Source organism: Terrapene carolina, unplaced genomic scaffold (genome assembly GCF_002925995.2).
Source record: "Terrapene carolina triunguis isolate 2854851 unplaced genomic scaffold, T_m_triunguis-2.0 Scaffold62, whole genome shotgun sequence".
NCBI classification, from domain to species: Eukaryota; Metazoa; Chordata; order Testudines; family Emydidae; genus Terrapene; species Terrapene triunguis.
Window position 1 is genome coordinate 36,210,688 of NW_020664413.1, and position 19,429 is coordinate 36,230,116.

Sequence of the window (19,429 nt, forward strand, 5' to 3'; positions counted from 1 at the left end):
GCGTTATATCGAGGTAGAGGTGTATTATGTTTCTCAATTCAGTTTCTGATGAACTACCTTAAATTGGACACTGATTCTTTGTGCCATACCATATCAGACCAATAGTTAATATTTTCTAGCATCTTATTACTGACTATAGCCAGTACAGAAATTTCTGAGACAAGTGCAAGAAACATTATAATGGATAGTTATGAAATAAACTGCCCATATAGGAAATGTAGTCCTGACCACATGCAGTTAGTGGTTTACTTTACAGAGATTTATATTCCCTGTACTAGACAAGATAAAAAGTGTATCTGTTGTTGTTGATATATGTGTATGATTCTCTTACTGTGCTCTTGTCCTCAACATTATCTTGTGGGAGGGAATTCCATTGGACCAGGCAGATGAATCTCAGCCTTATAAGTTCTCTCTCCAGATCAAGGTTGGAGCACACTGGTCAGTTAGTGTAGTCAGTCTTGTACAGCACAAGCCATGATGGTACAATACCTATCCTGAGGCTAAACAGAGTTGTTCGCTCCTTATGGCTGTCCCTGGAACATTTCACAAGCTGTAATTCCACTGCAAATTATTATTTATTTTTTGCAGCACCTGAAAGAGTGCTTAGACACCTCGGAGAAACATTTAAAGAGACCAGGTTCCTATCCTTAAGAACTTAAATGGAACAAATTTAGGCAGAAGGATGAACGATAGGAATGAGGAAGGGCCAGGCTTATATTATGATGAGGCAGTGACTTGGTTTTGGCATGTACATGTATTGAGATGTTCCTATACCAAGTTTTTTCCAAAAATATGTAAGGGAACACTTCTTCTCCCATCTGCCCCTAAAAGGATTTTTTTAAACGTTGTATGCCTTTTTTATACTATGAATAGGATGATAATATTTAAAGTAGTGAAGTGATGACAATTAGTTGTTATGTGAACTGGCTGGAGAGTGAGAATTATTCTTTATTTTCATTTGGGCTGATATTCTTTTAATTTGCAAAAGAACCAATCCAAAATAGTAGTGGAGTCTGTCTAAATGATCTTTTCCTGTCTTTCTCCCTCCACAATGTTTAAAACAATGTAATAGACAGCGTCAGTTCTCTTCATTTTTTAGTAATCCATCAAATTCCCAGTCGTCATACCAGAGAAGGCTTTTAGTGACCAGATCTGGAAGGAAAATAAAAGGAAGAGGACCAAGGGTAAGTGTAAACAAAGAAACAAAAACAAACAAACAAAACCAACCTTGGTATATGGTGATCATTTGCACTTGTATAGCACATATCATCTGAGGATCTCAAAGCAATTTCACATCCCTCTTGGGAGAGAGGAAGGGCAGTATTATGCCCATTTTACAGATTGGCAAAGTAAGGCATTGAAGTTAAGTGATTTGATCATATAATGAGACAGTAATAGGGTTGGGTATAGAACCCAGCAGTTCTGACTCCACTCCTCCTGGTCTGTGCATTAGCCAGTATTGCTCACTAAATACATTTAAAAGAAAATTGATTTTTATAGTTGAAGTTTTTAAACGAAAACTACATCTGTTTTGCTTACTCAAATTACTTTAAAGTTCAAAAGCACGAGTTGTTAATCATTTGGAATAAACTGTAAAATCTTAAATACCACTGGCAAAATCTGAGTTTACCAGTGGTCCCATGAAAAAATAACATTAATTTGTCATGCTCAGTGTTGGAGTTTGGTGGAAGAGATTGGTAAGCATTTTCCAAATTGCTTTAATATTGGTTTGAGAAATAGTGTTTAGTTGTAATAGGTCCCCTACTCTGAATTTCATACCTGGATGCATGACAGGTAAAATTGTGTGTAGCTCAAAGCTCTGAGTTGTTGAGCCACCAACTGCTAGGAAGTGCATGCCTTCCTGCCTGATTATTCCAGTGTCCAGCAACTCCACTCCTCTGCTCATTTGAAAAAATCTACTTTTGATATATATAAAAGTAGCAAAGCCCAAACAATCTCCAGCTCTGAGGGAAAAGTGAGTGATAATCTTCTTATCTGTATAAATCTTCAGGAAAAACAGTAAGCCATTTTCTTCAAAGGATCCAGTGTACAACAAAATTCCCCTTTATAGAGAACAGAAAACTCTAGGAATGTATCTGGAACGATTTTTAATATTAAAAAAAAAAAAAAAAAAGTTACTGACAGGCACCAGCAGAAAACATGGCTCAGAAAAACAACCTAGTTCCATCAAGTGCTGACATGTCAGGTGCCAGAGGTTTGAGATTCAGAATAGGAATCTGTAATAACAATAATCCTAAATAACAAAATTCCAAGTAAATTATTTTCTCATGATTAAATTTTAATAAAGTTCACTGAAGTTAGATTGTTATATCAGGTGGGGGGGGGGTTTTTGTTGTACTCTATACTGTGACAATGAGGCAGCATCTATACTATGGAAAATGCAGAAAAAACATTCCCACTGATACTAATCCTAGATCCTGGATTTGTGGGAGCTCGAATGTAGATTCAGCATCAATGGCTGAATACATTTTTATCATCATTTCAGCTGAAAGCAAGCCTAATTGAAATGATGGTAAAAAGCAGGCCAGAATCTGAGACCTTATCCACTTAGTGGTATGTTGGGGTGGCTTCTGAGACCTTATCCACTCAGTAGCCCCCGAGACCCTATCCACTTGGGTCCCATGAACTCAGCTCGACTCTGAACTCTTCACTGAGGTTTCTTTATTGGCATACAATCAAACTATACTTGAATTTATCAGGCTCAAGTGTAGGGGATGGGTACAGGGCATACCACACATCCAAAGTTCACAGCAAACTTCTTCTTTTATGTACATTTACACATTACATTGTGTTTTCTATATGTTGCATCCATGCATTTTGGGATTGGTTTAGTCACTTTGTAGGAACCAATCCCTGTACAGCATGCTCTGCTCATGCATGACTTACTATTTACCTCATCTTATGTTCCAGGCTTATCTTGGCCATTGTAAATGGTTTCCTGAGTGTTGCCCTTTATCTTTGCTAGTACAAACATTCTGTCTCTTAGCCTACTGACCCATTTACCTATCTTAGCTAGTACAAACATTCTGTTTCCAGCCTGCTGATCCACTCACCTCCCTAATTCTGTCTTTCAAGAAATGAGGCCTCACCCATGTCCAGTTACTCATGTCAAGCCTGGCCTACAATGATGAACATTTGCAATAACCCTTAAATTTTAAAGCTAATGGTAAAGTTTTTGTAAACTATTGCTCTAGTGATGCTTTGCAAAATGTTACGGGGAGTTTTCATTGCAGGACAAGGGTGAGCAGTATTCATCCTGATGAAAAAAGTTCTTTAAACTTGATTTAATATCTAAAAGATTTTCAGGTTCAAGCCCAACAATTCTATTTCAAAGAATAATAATACCTGGCTCTTACATAAAACTCATTTAAGGTCTTTTGGAATTTCTGAGACTGCAGTGTGGATATTTGATCAACCATTTTGGGGTATCTATTTTAACTGAATATAAAATGTAAGTGTATTATTTCTGTATTTCTATAGTGCCTAGGAGCCCTAGTCATTCAGTACGTAATTTTCAAGTGCTTGTGTGTTCGTTTGTTTCCAAATATGGCTCAGATTGCATTCCTTCCAGAACTCTCTATATGCTGAGTATATATTTGAAAATAAAGCCACTTTTGAGTTACTTGAATGCAGTAAACCAGATTAGACATTTTTAATAAAAAATGCCTCCCAAACCCCTCCCTTCCTCTCTCCACGCCCTGCACTCTCAACTCCAAAAAAGCATTTTGCTCAAACTTGCAAAGAAAGCTGCTTCTTGGCCCAGAGAGTAAGCTCAAGAAATATATGGGGGGAAATATATATATTTTGAGGAAGCTATTAGTGAGTGAAAATGGGGATTTAAAATGAAATGGTTCTTTAACCTTTTATGTTCGTGAGAGACCTTAATAGAGTGCTGGAAGGCTGAATTGATTTTCAGGAGGGAAATATTCTAGTTTACAAAGGGTGGTAGATTTGAACCAAGATACTTTGCACATCAGAATTCAATAGCACAATGCAACAAAAAATGTGGTTGAGACCGCTTTGCAAGTTTTTATATTTCTTCACTAACTGTTTTTTTCAGATAATGTTATACAGGTGTTAACCTTTAGTTTCAGTGCTTTTACTATGAAGTTTGACTGCAGTCCAGAGGTGAGATTCTCCCCTACTTGCTGGTAATGGGACGGGAGCAATGTAAAGTGGCTCTAAAAGCCCTGGATCCAGTCAAGGGAGAGTAACTGAGGAAGACAGCTGCAGACTATCTTCTGAGGATTCCCCCCACCCTAAACCCTAGTAGTGGGGATGGGAGGGGCATGTCCGATATAGGAGAATCCTGTAGCCTGAGACAGCTATGTGAATTGTCAGTTACTGTAAGTTGTGGAGCAGTCCATTGGCAGACACTGGGAGGAATGATGTAAATTATACCAGCTCTCAGAATTGATTTATGCTAGCAACCAGTCTGGTCTCCAGAGCAGCCCAGAATGTAGGTGACGTAAAGATAACATAAATCCACTGTTGCCTCTTTTTCTGCTGGGCTGAGTTCTGTGCTGCATTTCTGGTAGGTGCAACTCAGAATCTCACCCCAGATGTATGACACATCTTGCCTACTGTGGAATGTTAAATTCTGTTATATCTAACAGTCTTTCTTTTTTGCCTTCTCAAGCGCTATCGGACGCCTTCCAGATCCAGGTCAAGGGATCGCTTCAGACGCAGTGAGACTCCTCCACATTGGAGGCAGGAAATGCAAAGAGCTCAAAGAATGAGAGTTTCCAGTGGAGAAAGATGGATAAAGGGAGATAAGTAAGACACTGCTTTTTTCTATATACATTGGAATTTCTGTCTAGAATACAGTGGTGCCTATTTTCTCATCTGTTGTATCACAGTGAATTTTTTTTATTCTCAGAATATGTGATTTTGGCGTAGTTATCTCGTTGCTATCTTTGCTCTATCCCTTTTAAAGCACCCCTCTTTATGGTTATGGTATCTGTGTAGCCATTAATGTAGATGTCATAATACAAATTAAACTTCATGCAGTGATTAACAGTTTCAGTATTGAAGTTATTTTTGTTCAAAAGATTTAAAAATAAATATTTTTCTTTCTCCAAGGGGTGAAGTAAATGAAAACAAGAAAGATGCTCAAAAAAGCCCTGGGAGAGGAAAGGAGAGAAAAGTATCAGACCACAGACAAGTCTCTGAGAGCCCAAACAGAAGAGGGGAAAAGGAGAAGAAGACAAAAGACCACAAATCCAGTAGTAAAGACAGGGAGACAAGGAGGAATTCAGAAAAGAACGATAAGCATAATAAAAGCAAGGCCAAGAAAAGAGCTAAATCTAAAAGCCGGAGCAAAAGCAAAGAGAAATCAAAGAGCAGAGAAAGAGACACTAAGCACAACAGACATGAAGAAAAGAGAGTGAGATCAAGAAGCAAAGAGAGGGATCATGAGAGAGGTAAAGACAAGCACCATGATTCTAGAGGGAGAGATAAAGAAAGGAGCAGAAGTAAGGAGAGGTGTAAAAGTGCAGGATCAAAAAGTAATGAACAAGATCACAGTAAAAGCAAAGACAGGGAGAAACATGCAAAATCAAGGAGCAAAGAACGTGAGCAGACTAAAGGAAAACATAGTTCCAATAGTAAAGCAAGAGAACGAAGCAGAAGCAGAGACAAAGGGAAGAGAGCCAGATCTAGAAGTAAAGACAGAGACCGGAGTAGAAGTAAAGAGCATTCAAAAAATGAAGATAAAGAAGCAAAAAGAAAAGGAAGATCAAGAAGTAGAGAGAGAAAAGGCACACCAGAAAAATCTAAAGGAAAAGAGAATAGGAGGAGGAGAGACTCAAGGAGCCGTGAAAGAGAAGAAAGTCAAAGCAGAAACAAAGAGAAGTATCCTAACAGAGAAAGTAGAAGTTCACATAAGAAAAATGACTCTGAAAGCCAAAGGAAGAAGCGTTCAAAAAGCCGTGAAAGTAGTAGCCCTGAGACCAATAAAGATAAAAAGGCTATTAGAGATCAGGATAAAAGTCCAGACTCAAAGAGAAGACAAAGCAGTAAGGATAGAGAATTAAAAAAATCATCTACACACAGGAGTAGGGAAAAAGAGAAGACTAGATCCTCACTAGAAAAAGAAATTAACCAAAAATCAAAGAGTCAGGAAAGAGACCATGCCCATCGTAAGGATAAAAAGTCTGATCACGAATCAAGTCCTGGAACAGATGAAGACAGACGTGGATGAGCTATGGACTTGTTGTTTCCATTCTGTCTCAAAGTTTGAGACATTTTGGGGAACACCTTTTTTTTTTAATGTGGACTTCAGTTTGGTCTTTTGATAATCTAAAACCTGGATCATTTGTACTGCTAAAGTTTTAATAAACTTGAAATGAGAAACATTTCATGTGTAATACAGTGTGCTGTGTTTTAACTATTTCATTGCTTGTGTATCCTTTTTGTGTGTTGACAGCCAGGGGAATACCTTCTGTGTTGCATATACATTTTTAATTTATAAACTTGGTTGGCCCATTGCAAACATATGACTGTCTGTAAAGAGGCTTTTTTTGGTTGGGGGCAGGGAGAAGCTTCAAATATATGAAATGTCTTTTGAAGCTAGTAGAACTCTGCAAAGCTGTGTCTGTCACTACAGTGTAATTATATTTCTAATACAGTAGTTAAAAAGCCTAAGGAAATGGATGTGTATGGGACAGAGAGATTTTGTAATCACAAAGTGAAATAGTTTCATTGAGCCTCCACTCTGCCTGAACTGCTGTCATGTACTGTTGATCAGTATAACAAAATTCATTTCTTCTGTGGGGCAGCCATCTGCATTTGGGAGCCATCTCTTTGGGAGAAATATTATTTTCATAGAAAGCATTTTTTTTTCCCTACAAAAACGCTAATCATTCAATGTGAGTTTTTGTAATCTTCCTTTTTCTGTTTCCTGCTTCCATGTCGCAATTTGTCTTTGAGTGCTACCTTATTTTTATCTTGCCTACTGTGGAAAACCCAACTTTGGATGCAGCAGCTAATTTTTGAGGAAAATCCTGTCCTCATCCAGTTTAATTGCTGGTTAATGGATTCACAGAGAGTGAGTGATTCCCTAGAATTCACACTGACTGCATTTGCACCTGGGAATGCCTGGTTCCTAATTATGTTTAGTAACCACTGCCTCTCATTAAAAATTGAATAGAAGAGCAGAGCTGTTTGTTAGGGACTGACAATAGTTTTAGCATAGTGAGCAGTGATGAGTCATCTTGGTTTCTGTAGCCTAAAAGCATAACCCACTCAGCATGAATAGGTAGAGGGTCAGCAAATCACTGCACTCCTAAAAGTGCCACCGCACTACTGTAATGCTACTTTTGTGTCATGAGAACAGTATAACTTACTATTTTAGTATTAGATTTGGTCAAATCTCAATATTGAGTTGACTATTACATTGATGCCTGATAGCATTGCCATTGTTACAGGTCTGTCAGGCAAATCTCCCGCCCCCCCCCCCCCCCCCCCCCCATTCTGAACATGTGCATTGTGGTTAAAACTTGCCTGAATTCAGGTTAGTGATATCCAGAAAATTAAAGAAGGAACAAATAGTTACTTGTTTTAAGGGGCGGGGGAGGAGATGGGGGAGGATGTTAGTAAACAATGTGGACTGACCTGTGGGTGAATAAAACTAAAACTGCAAAGGTGTGGTGTGTGTGTGTGGTTTTTTTTGTTTTTTTTTTTAAGAACAGTAGCTGGAGCTGCTGTGAACTATTTTTCATAATATTTTTAATACACATTTTGCATGTAGTACTCTTAATGCAGAATGAGTAAGAATGCCACACAAGCCCATTAAAGGGTGTGAAAAAAACTTCTTAGGAGGGGTTGTGATAATAATGAAAGATCCATAATAGATTCTTTGTCATTGGATTGGACATGAAGCAACTATGAACCCAGTACCATGTCAGTAAAGTTACAGAACTGCATCTGATCCAGTCGCATTGTTTTGGGTCTGACACTAAACAAAAGCAAAGAAATTAAAGTTAAAAGCACTATCAGGTTACTTTGGGCCCAGCCTTCCTTGACATATTTATAATTGAGTAGGGATATAATGTGCTCCAGAGTCTCTCTAATTTAAAAAAGGCAGTTAATTGGAGCATTTTTTTCATTATTTTTGTAGGGCCTCTGTGCAAAATAAATACATAAATAAATAAATTGTTCTCCATTTGCTGGTTCTTCAGCAGCAATTAACCAACAAGCAATATTTGCATTGCTATGCATATTCCTGCTGACATCACTGAAGCTTGTATAAAATCAAAGTAGCAAATAGTTAAGTAGCTATGTTGGCTCCTGCTGCATAGGAATTCAGGGGGGAAAACTGCACAATATATGTGGTGGGGATAAAAGACAATCAGTAGAAAATAATTTTCAAGATTAAGACTATGTTGCAATCAAAGACTAAAGAAAATGTTAAAATTGTGTATATTTAAGAAGTATCTCCTTTTTAAAACAGAATTCTTATTGATAGAGGAGTGAAAAATAAGTCCTCCAATTGCTATTTGAGTATAGTTTTGGGAAAGATAAGTTTGTATGATATGTTTATTTTAGAAGTTAAAATATATTTTATACCCTTTCATATATTGCCTCCCTTGTTTTCTTACAAAAAATTATTATAATAGTTTTTTATGTTCTTGTACTTTCTTTGTAGCTGATTTAAATCCAATTGAGGAGACAGCATCATAAATCAGTCACTGTTTACTGCAATTGAATTTTGTACTAAGAGGAATTAGGTTTAACCACACATGGTGGGATCTTCAAAAGCACTTGATGTTGGCCTACCTCTGCTCATGCTAAAGTTGATGGTAAATTGGGCAAAGGCTGATCACTTTTGAAAATCCTACCCACAGTTGCTTAGACAGGGAACTGAAATGTGATAAATATTTTATTTCAGGTAATTAAAACAATGCTCGTGGTCTATCCAGCATGGAAAGTATATTGCATACTATAATGGGAAAAGCTGTGTTTTCTAACTTATCTCCCAAAATTGGTCGACTCAAGAGTTTTTATGTGCTACAATGATGCAAGAAAAAACAGTAAGGTCAGGGACAGAGTGTGGTTCTGTCCTTGTTAAGGATATTCATTTCATTTTTATCAAAGCTATCTTGTGATGTATTAAGTGCACATGCTGATAAAGTGGATTTCCACACTCTGACAACAGAGTGCACAGCTAATCTAATGACCTGTAATGATTGCTGATTTTATAATCTGGAATTGTATGCTATGTGCAATGTGATTAAAGAATCGAATTATTGTTTCTTTGCAAATTTTATCAGACCAAGCCCAAATTTGTTGGGTATTCCTGAAGCCATCATTAACCTAGAAGTGCAGATTCTTCCTTGAAGATGAATGTACTGTGCAATTTTTCAAAAACCATTTCCTTTTAAAGACATGTAGCCATATTCTAATTTTTTGGTTTTTACATAAGAGTAGCCACAGTGTTATTGTTTAAAAAGGCCCTGGGTCAAGTTTCCCTCTTCCAATCCATCTAATTATCAACATTACCTTGTAAAAGGTCATTTTCTATTAGAATTGTCACACTATGGACTCCTTATGGTGTTAATTCTCATTGGATGGCTTCAGGTATTTACTGATGACCATCTCAGAGGGATGTCTAGTTTATAAATATTACTCAGTCTTGCAAATAGATTTCAACATAATATAAACCTTAATTGAGGTTTGTTTCTGTTCTCTCATCCTTGCACTCCTTTCCTAGAATAGTTGCTATATTAAGGGGACAAAATATCTCTGCTGGACATACCTACCAGGAGTACGTTTGATTTACTGCTTAGGTGACTGGCAGAAGAATATTTATTACTGAATTTTAGTAAGACTCCTGTTATGCTATAAACCCTCATAAGAAACATACTGTATGTTATCAGATATATATTTTTCTAAATTGCCTTCCATTCTTGTCTATAGTATTTGGAAGAAGTCTGTATGAGAAAAGGGATGGATACTTGTTTTTCTGCATGTGTGATGTGAATTAATTTTTGATGTCTGCTTAATTTCCAGGAGGAAATAAGAACACACAAAACTTCACACTTTCCTAATCCCTAAAGTCACTGCAGTGTAAATTTTAAGAAACATTACACATTTTTTCACATGATTCTCTGGAACAATACTTCATTTAGAATCCTTTATTCAAGAAATTTAAATCCTACCCAGAGGTCTGCAAACTAACTGCATTTTGCAGAATTTAGATTCCAAACCCTTAAGTCTGCTTGTGTAAGCATTGTATGGAAAATCAAACCTTTGATGTGTTCAATTTTTGGAACTGTCACCTCTTGAATATAGATTTATATTTGATGTAAATGTTACCCCTTACCATTCAGAACAATTAAAATCCCAAAGTAGTTGGGAGTACCATATTAGCAAAAGGACACTGTTTTTCTTTTTCATTAAGGAGCACAATGCTCTGTCCAGCTTAAACAAGAAAACAAAAAATTCCAAGCTCTGATCTCCAAAATAAAATTTAATGTTCACTGTAAAATTTCAGGAAAGAGGCAGCAGTGATAAAACATAATTAAATGGTAAGTTTGGGGATTAAGTCAATTAAAAGGGAAAGTCTAAGTAACAGGATTGTGTGTCTTGTTTTGATAAATCAAGCTGGAGTAGTACCCCCAAGCTGCTCCTATGAGCAGCCCCGACTGAAACCAGTGAGGCTGTTCACATGAGCAAGGACTGCAGGATCAGTCCCTTGCACTGCCAACTCTGCATGTCTATACTCCATAAAGTATTAAATGTGTGCATTCATCAGTGTTCTGATGGTAATACATTGAACCTAGACTAGAACTTGCACTAATGTAATGCAATAGTTGACTTTTTTTGGTTAAAAATTTTGCAACATGCAGAGCATGTTTGTAGGAAAACTTGCAATGATTTTTCTGCAAGCATTTAACCCTTTTTTACATCTATCCCTGTAAAATAAGTGTATACATTGTGTTAACTTTGCTGTAACTGTTAACTTTTACATGTATTTTTTGTACTGTGAATGACTTATTTGAAAGAAAAAAAAAAAGTTAGGCCTAGTTAATTTTGTGAGCAGTGGTAACAGGAGCTATCTAGTTATTGGTTTGCTGCAATAGCTAAGAATTGTACTGATAATAAAGTAGTGCTGTGTGTTGACAGATTACAATTCAGTAAGTAATCTGAGTCTCAGTCTCATGGAAATTTTTAATCTGTAGTTCTCTAATGGGAGGACATTCCAAAATGTGAGTGCTTGATATGGAATGTGCAACTTGTGTATTAAAGTATTTTCAGAAATATTAAATGCTTTTTTCATATTTTGTTAGTGTCAGGCTGTTTATTAAACCACGCTCTCCAACCTACATCTACATTTATAGGAAAGTCTTTTTACAATACAGTCTGACGATGAAGTTGTCCATTCTACTTCTAGTCTGGCTGAGCCTTGTTGCTTGTACAACTAACTGCCTGTGGCTTTCTACACAATGCATAAAAAACTTGTTTTACATATGGGAGAAGAACTTTGCCTGTATTACAGAATGTATAGAAAAAAGGGATGCCGCTGTGTAATGAGTTCCTTGATAGCAGACAAAAGATACTCCCATAACTTAAATTCCTTTGACAGCGTCAGAAATTCCAGTAACTTCCCAACTTAGTCTTCATTTTTATTTATTTATTTATTACAGGGTATGTGGGAGGGACTTGGTTGAGGAATGACAATTGCCAAGGAGAGAGATTAGTACCACAAGATATTCTGCTTCAAAGTTCTAGGTAAACTTCTGTACCTAAACACATTTTTTACTAGTAAATACTATCTGTTTTGAAAAGTTTAAAAATTGCTCTAAAATGTCATGCGCCCTCTTTGAAAAGTAATAATCTTCCATGATCAGAGGTGGTGTTTTTTTTCAGGGTATGGAGTTGCGTGCCACACACCACAGCATGTTAATGTTTCTGAAACTGCTGATTACAAATGCTTATGTAAAAACAGGCATTTGCTGCATGATTCTATGCCCTATAAAGGACCAGCGTTTCTTGGAATATAGGTCTTTTAGTTGCAGTTTGTTTGTTTTTTAAAAAGCTGTAATTATCAAAGGACATCACTTCTGACCTCGCTAACTACTGATCATCCTTTGTTCTTATCCTGTATTAGTTTTTGCTCTCAAAATATGGTTATTTATGCTTTGTGCCAGAACAGTGCACCTTTCTGTCCTTATTAACTTTTTAAAGAGAAATGGGTGAACACTTGATTACAACATTGTAGTACAGAAATTGTCAGGTAGTCACTGTGACAATGCTGACCATTGTCACGCAATAGTTTGGCTTCTTAAACTTCTTATTTGTAATGTTCACTACCACATAAATTATGCTCTTCAAAAAGAAGTTCAGGTGGAAAGCTGCTTTGTCCAACTTTCAGTCATCAATTTAAAGTTTTTTTTTAATAATTGTAATTGTTTCACTGATTGTTACAAAGCATGACCCAGAATTGTTCTTATATTAATTCAAGAAGCTAGCTGTTAAAGGTCTAGCTAAAACTTCTATGAAACAAAGATGTTGAGTATTAAGTAAGGTATGGCACTGGTTACAGACAGTACATACTTTACCCTTCGTTTGTTTTAAGTATCTTTTCATAGAACAAATCTATTAAACTATGATCAGTAGTAACTGTACAAAGGAATTACAATCAGGCAGCTTTTATAGTGTAGACTCTAGCCTTCTCCTTAATCTGCTGGATATTAGTGACACTTATTTCTTGAGCAGTTTTAAACTAAATATTAGGTGAGGTCTAGTGGAATTCTGTTCTTGATCATTCTTGTTCTGTGGTTGCCTTGGGCTGTTTGCAGCTGCAAGGGTGGCTCCAGGCACCAGCGCAGCAAGCCGCAGTGGGCGGCCTGCCGGTTGCTGTGAGGGTGGCAGACAGGCGGCCTTCGGCGGCGTGCCTGCGGGAGGTGCGCCGGTCCCACGGTTTCGGCGGCAATTCAGCAGCGGGTAGCCAAAGCTGCGGGACCGGCAAATCACCCGCAGAAACGCCGCCGAATCCGCATGACTGTGGACCGCCCGCAGGCGTGCCACCGAAAGCCGCCTGACAGCCGTGCTTGGGGTGGCAAAAAACATAGAGCCGCCCCTGTCAGCAGAGAGGTTTTGTAGACCAGTGGTTGTCAACCCCTTTTCATTTGTGGACCCCTAAAAATTTTTGAATGGGAGGTGTGGACCCCTGAGAAATCTTAGACATAGTCTGCAGATCCCCAAAGGTCTGCGGACAATAGGTTGAAAACCGCTGTTGTAGACTGGCCTTGCAAGTCACAGAAGCTTCTGTCTGTTTCTTTCTCAGTTAGTACTTTTGGCATTTTATCTGCTTGTTTTTTTGGTGAAGAAAGAAACATCCAAAAATCTTACTATACATTCTGGTTCTAACAGAAAAATGTAATCTATTCTACAGTTAGCTTTTTCTCTGGTTTTTATTTAAAATGTATCTTCAGAGGTGGAACTAACAATGCCTTTGTCTATTTTTAAAATTGGTTTGGGGACTCTGTCTTTTCATGCTTGCTGTAGGCCTGAAGCTGACTTGTGCACCCATTTAACATGGGAAGAACTAAAATGGTTAGACAAGACTGAGGGTTGTCATTATTTCAATTTGGAAAAATAGGCAGTCCCATTAGTGTTAGCGGGTGGGATATTGGACAGAAAAATATTGAAAATATAAAACTGATACTATGCCCCCTAACCTAAAGTACTGTTTGGGTCTGGCCACCCTATTAGTGGATATAGCAGAAATAGGAATTCAGCATAGGGAAGTAAAAGTCCTGATTGGTAGAGGAAAAACTTCCATGTGAAGAGAGCCCCAATCTTTCAGTCTATTTGAAAGGTTGATGAAAGTCAAAGGATAGAAATACAAAATTGTGCTATAGAAGAAGAGGTAAATCAGGGTTCTTATTTATCCTCCTAGCATAAAAGATCACGGGGACATTGTGAAACTCAATGCCATACCTTGTGGAGGCTTACGAGGATTCAAGAAAGGATTAGACATTTGTGGAATAAAAATATCTACAATTACACTAGATAGGGTACAAAATTGGAAAGAATATAAACTCACCTTTCAAGGCATAAACTAACCACCTTCCTGCTAAGGACTAAAAGGAAACTTCCCCTCTGCGTAGAGTTATTGTATAATTGTCTGCACCTTTGTCTGAAGTATCAAAACGCTGCCGTTGAAAACAGGATAATGAAATAGATGGCCCTCTACCCTGATCTAGTATGGCAGTTACTATGTTCTTAAGACTGCGAAAAGGCAAAAAAGCTTAAATTTTAGCAGCCACCAAATAAGTTTCCAATAGCAGAGCATAAAATGAAAAGCTTGTTCTGTTTATAGAATAGTCAGTAAGTTGTGACTAGCGAAATCTTGATCTTCAGCTCAGCTTGCCACACAGCATCAATTTAACACAAAGCAATTGGTTAAAGGTTAATTTATTGCCAAGAGCCCAAAACAGAGCAGGTTTTGAAATATGTTTAGGCCACTTGTAAGCTAGCCTTTGCTATAACTCCAGATGGCTTAAATCTTTAAGTTTTTAAGCCAGTTAGAATTTGGGGGAAATTTCACCATTGCCTGACAGCGCCTGAAAAAGATATTATCAGAGACAAGAGGGTTGATAGAAGGGAACTAACTCAAATGTATGTTAGAAGATAAACAGAACTCCACCTCACCAGGTCTCAGAAAGGAGTTTGATCTGGGAAACCTTTGTAATGGGGATATCTCTGGGCCTGTAAAAGGGAACTGAACTACTGCTAGAAAGTCCAAGATGTATGTAAAATCACTGCCTGGCAAGCACTGGAATTTTATGTAATTTAGGATTTCATCTCATGAATAACTAGATCCAGTCTAGAAACCAACTGCTCACAGGCTTTGAGGGATTCCTATTGGCAGAAAACATTTCAACTTGCTTCAAAGAATAAGTGAATCTGAAGGATTGTGACTGTTGACGCTAAAACTGCCCAGTCTCAAAACACTTATGCTACATACTCCTGGCTCCTATGGAAAGGTGAGTGGCTATGCAGAAATACACACTTAAGTCAAATATACCAGAATGCCAGTCACAGGCAAAAATAGTACTGTAACAGAATTTAGCCTCCATTAATTTTAAATAGGAGTTAATTTCAGCCCAATCACAGCCTGAAAGAAATTTATCTTCCCTTTTCTGGATCAGAAGAGAATTTTTAAATGTCCTAAAACTCAACAGTGTAACACTCAAGACTGAGATCCCATAGTGAGGGTTGGTCTGGAAAACAGCCTTCAAATGGTGATTAGTGAAGCTAGTGATCTAACAACTCTGGCACTAGTACTCCAATCCATTGCAAGGTATGGACCTTGAGTTTCTTGAATGTAGTAAGTGCTTTTTTTTTAAACTTGGCTATGAAATGCTTTGATAAACTCCCATTGACTTCAGCAGGAACAGGACTTCACCTCTTATGAATTTAGTTTTCATACAGCATCAGTATAAGCTTCCCCACACTACCCCAACAATGTGCTGGAATTCTAACCTGAAGGAACCACTTCTACTATTGACAAAATGTTTGAAGCCACGCCTATTCAAGCTTTGGTTTCTCAGCTCAGACTATCACTAGTGTTGCCAGTTAGCATTAAGAGTGGCACTCGGACAGCCCAAGATTTTGCTTAACCTCTAAAGGGTAAAGCTGGTGGGAATCCAATCAGACTACAGTGCTCACCAGAGCCATCTTCAGATGGTGCCATTTTTCAGTTGCCTGGGCTGAATTTAGATAGGTTTACACCTCCAGGTCACCAATTATCGGACCCAAGACATCCCCTTCCCTCCGTGACACTTTGTTTAAAAAAAAAAAAAAAAAAAAAAGGCATCAGTCTTGCTTTGGTTTAGAACAGTAAGGACTAAGGTGTGATGCAGCAACCCTCTGCCACTGACAGGCACTGAAATGTCTCTTAGCGCTAAAAGATCTAAGTGGATAATCCCCTTCCCCCCACCCCAGTTACCATTTACTGGATTTAAGATTCCTGTATTTTCTTGTTCTCTCCTCGCCTGCTTTAATTTCAGCTGCCCAGTAGCTTTTGTCTGCTTCCACTAATCCATGCAGCTGCTCTTTAGCTTCTTTCTCCAATCTTTTTGTATCGTCTTTCATTTTCATCTACGTTATGGGAGATACCCAGCTAAGTCAATTTACAGAGTCACCTACATTTTTCATCCTATCCTTTTACATAAGAGAGAGAGAGAATAATCAAGGAGCCATATTATCACTTTTACGGAATACTCTAACAATGTATCCACTTGTGCTGTTTGAATTTTTTCTCTCCACAGATCGGCCTGATCTTGTTTAGCTTTAAAGTAATTTCGAATAGTCTCTTCAGCTCACTTTTGTTCCTCTTCAGCCTTAAGAATATCCTGTTCAGCAATATGGTCCTTTAAAAGAAGAAAGTGTCCAGTTGTATTTACTGACAAGCCTCTAAATCTCAGTAAAAAGACGATGGTCATACTATGTCAACTGAGAGCAGTCTCTAGGTATTTGAGGGCAGACAGTGTCCCATAGTAATAATGCACATCCTTGCCCAGTACTCAGGATAATTTGGTCTGGAGAGCCATGGGGCCAGGAACTTGGCTCTGCAGTATTCATATAAAACATCCCACTCTTAAAGCTAGCATAACTCCAGCACTGGGGAACCCCCAAGTAGCATAGGGGTGGAATAGCAGCTCCTTTGCCACCTCCTCCCAAGCCTCCAAGACCAGGAGCTGTGAAGAGTGGAAAGGAGATGTATCCTGAGCCTTGGCAATCCCAACAAGCCCTAGGCCATTAGCAGCTGCTGTAACTTAGCTCAGCCGTGAGCCTGCTCCTCGGGATCAGACCAGCAACTCAAGGATCAGGGCATGAAAGTACTGTCCACCTTTGTGCTTATCTCTCCACCCAACCTGTGATGACCACCAGTGAATACCAAGGATCTGGCTAATGGTTCTTACTGAACAGCTATATTTAAACTGTTCTCAGTTCCCATGAGTAGTTGTTTTAAACATGAATCGCCCCAGCTGCCTGTGTCAGTAGTGAAGCACCTGCACTGAGGCGCCTCCGGCTTTTCCTAGGATGTCCCTTTGCTGCTTAGAGCACTTGTCTAACCAGTGCTTTGCTCCCCACTCTGCCTAAGTACATGCAGAGCTGTCGCTGCCAAGGTGTGCAGCAGGTACCAGCTCTCATGTCTTTTGAAAGTACACAGAGGGGCATATTTCAGACCTTAGCACTTTTTTTGTGTTCACACTGCATTTGTGGCCACAACCTGGATACCAATATTAGAAAATCTAGCCTACTAATAGAAAAATATGAAAAAGTAGACTTTTCTTTCCATAGGGCCCGACACAAAGCACCCTCTTTCTGAAAAGAGGCTAGAATGCATACAATGCATTTGGTAAATTGCAAATCAGCACTAAACAGCAGATGCAGTTGACTGTAACAGAGAACAGCTGCTGTGCTGAGAGTGGGGTTGTCTATTTATAATGGAAGAAACTGATGAAGCAGTAAAGGAGTGTTTCATACACTTGTATCCTAAATTTACAACGCTAGGTACACCTTTTCCTAGGGGGAGTTAAGCTGCCACGCTCATCAAGGTGAGAATATACGTTTGATTTTTTTCCCCCCAACATTATTAGAAAGGGTGATGATCCACAACGTTATTGCATGGCCTACCACTGTGCATGTTACCACCTTACTGAAAATACTGGGCCGACTTTAAAAATAAAAGTGAAATACATGACAGAATGGTATAGAAGATATTACCTTAAACAGCAAACTCAGAGCCTGATTTAAAATAGTAGTTGTAGGTGGATGGCTTCTCTCATGTTTAAGTCTAGAATTGTGATTCAGCAATATCTATCGAGTTAGGCTTTTGTGTCAACCCAGTGAGTGATTTGGGGAAAGGGGGAGCTTGAACTAATAGTAATAATAATAATAGTAATAGTAATTACAAGATAATAGCTTGTGCATACAGAGATATTTTTTTATTTAGAGGGTCATAGTTAAGTATGCTTATTAGTAAGTTATAGTGTATGTATTCAAATTATTTTTTTATTATATATATTCATATATTTAATGTTGTTGTAGTTAGGTGGAATGCATTTGTTCTGATTTAAATAAAATCCCAATATTTTTGAACAGCCAGTTGTATTATTTTGTCTACCATTAAATAACCTTTTATCACAGTGTAACACCCCCTACCTCCCCCCAGCTCTCACCTGCTGAGTAAATTATACCACCACTAAATCTTGGTCAGTGGTTTGGGGGTGGAGTGACTCTCGGATGTATTTCAAATAACAACACACTAACCGTACTCTAAGAGGTCAGTTATCTACACATGCGTGCATGGGAGAGTGTGTGCACGTATCTGTGTATGCATCACACATCTCCCATCACTCTCCTAGTTAACTCCTCTTTAGTTCCCACCATCTTCCACACTTACCCTAGGCTCCATTTTGCAGTCCTTACCTTGTCCCCCTCCATCCTTCCTCTGGCTTCTCTCTCCAGTTTCTCCTCTTCCCCCTGACTAATCTCTCCAGTCCCTACTTTTGTTCTCTCTCTCATCCTCTGGTCTTGGAGGACTCCTATAGTCCTAGAGAGTAACCAGGCAGTTCACTTAACTGGATTGTCTAGCCTGAGTCCTTCCTGCTCTGGCTCCAACCCATTATGGTAAGTATTGCTAAATAATTGTGTCTTTGCTAATACCCTGAGTAAGAAAAATGCCCCATTCTTTGTGTTTGAAGAACCATCTTTGTGCGTAAGGTTGGGAGCTCTGAAATTTTTCTGAGAATGTGTGGGTAAAAATAATTTAAAAATGAGCCATGGGGACAGGGAGATAATAAGCCCCAAGCAATGATTTAATTAAATGGTAAAATAAATTTTGAATCTGACACATTCCAGTTTTTCAGAAAAATTCTCTCTATCCCTATTTTAAGCATCACAATTTGCAAACAAATCAGTTGTTCCAAGCAAAAATTAGCAGGATGGAGAAGAAATAGGTTTGGAATGGAAGATCAGATATAACCAGTGCCTACATTATAAAAGTTAAAGAACCAACTCAACAAAAGCAAAGAAATGACTAGTTAAAAAGTTCTACTTTCAAGTTGTTTGGACCTTGCTTCTGTGTTATAGATACAATAGGGATATAATGTGATTCAGAATGTGTGTATTAAAAATATACATTTACATGTAGAGAATGTTCTTTTTTAAATGGCAGGATTTTTGTTAGGTAGCTCCAAACAACATTCTCTGTTGTCTTTTGCATCTGTGCTGTCTTTGCAGCAACAGTTGATCAAAGGGTGGGATTTACACTGCTGCACATACTCTCCTGTTGAAGCTTGTGCAAAAACAAATAGAAGAATACATTACCACAATATGGCTCCTGCTGCACTAGAAATACAGTACAGGAAAAAAGACGGTTACTCAC

At 38.2% G+C, this 19,429-nt stretch overlaps 1 protein-coding gene across 1 annotated transcript in view; it reads left to right on the forward strand.

Annotated features, from left to right (window-relative positions):
• PPIG (peptidylprolyl isomerase G) overlaps positions 1-6,389 on the forward strand; it is a 36,414-nt gene extending 30,025 nt beyond the window's left edge. The window contains exons 11-13 of the mRNA XM_024208005.2: positions 1,100-1,184; positions 4,661-4,797; positions 5,104-6,389. Coding sequence (XP_024063773.1) covers positions 1,100-1,184; positions 4,661-4,797; positions 5,104-6,223 — 1,342 coding nt within the window. The 3' untranslated portion in view covers positions 6,224-6,389. The remainder of the gene's footprint in view (positions 1-1,099; positions 1,185-4,660; positions 4,798-5,103) is intronic.
• The last annotated feature ends 13,040 nt before the right edge of the window (positions 6,390-19,429 follow it).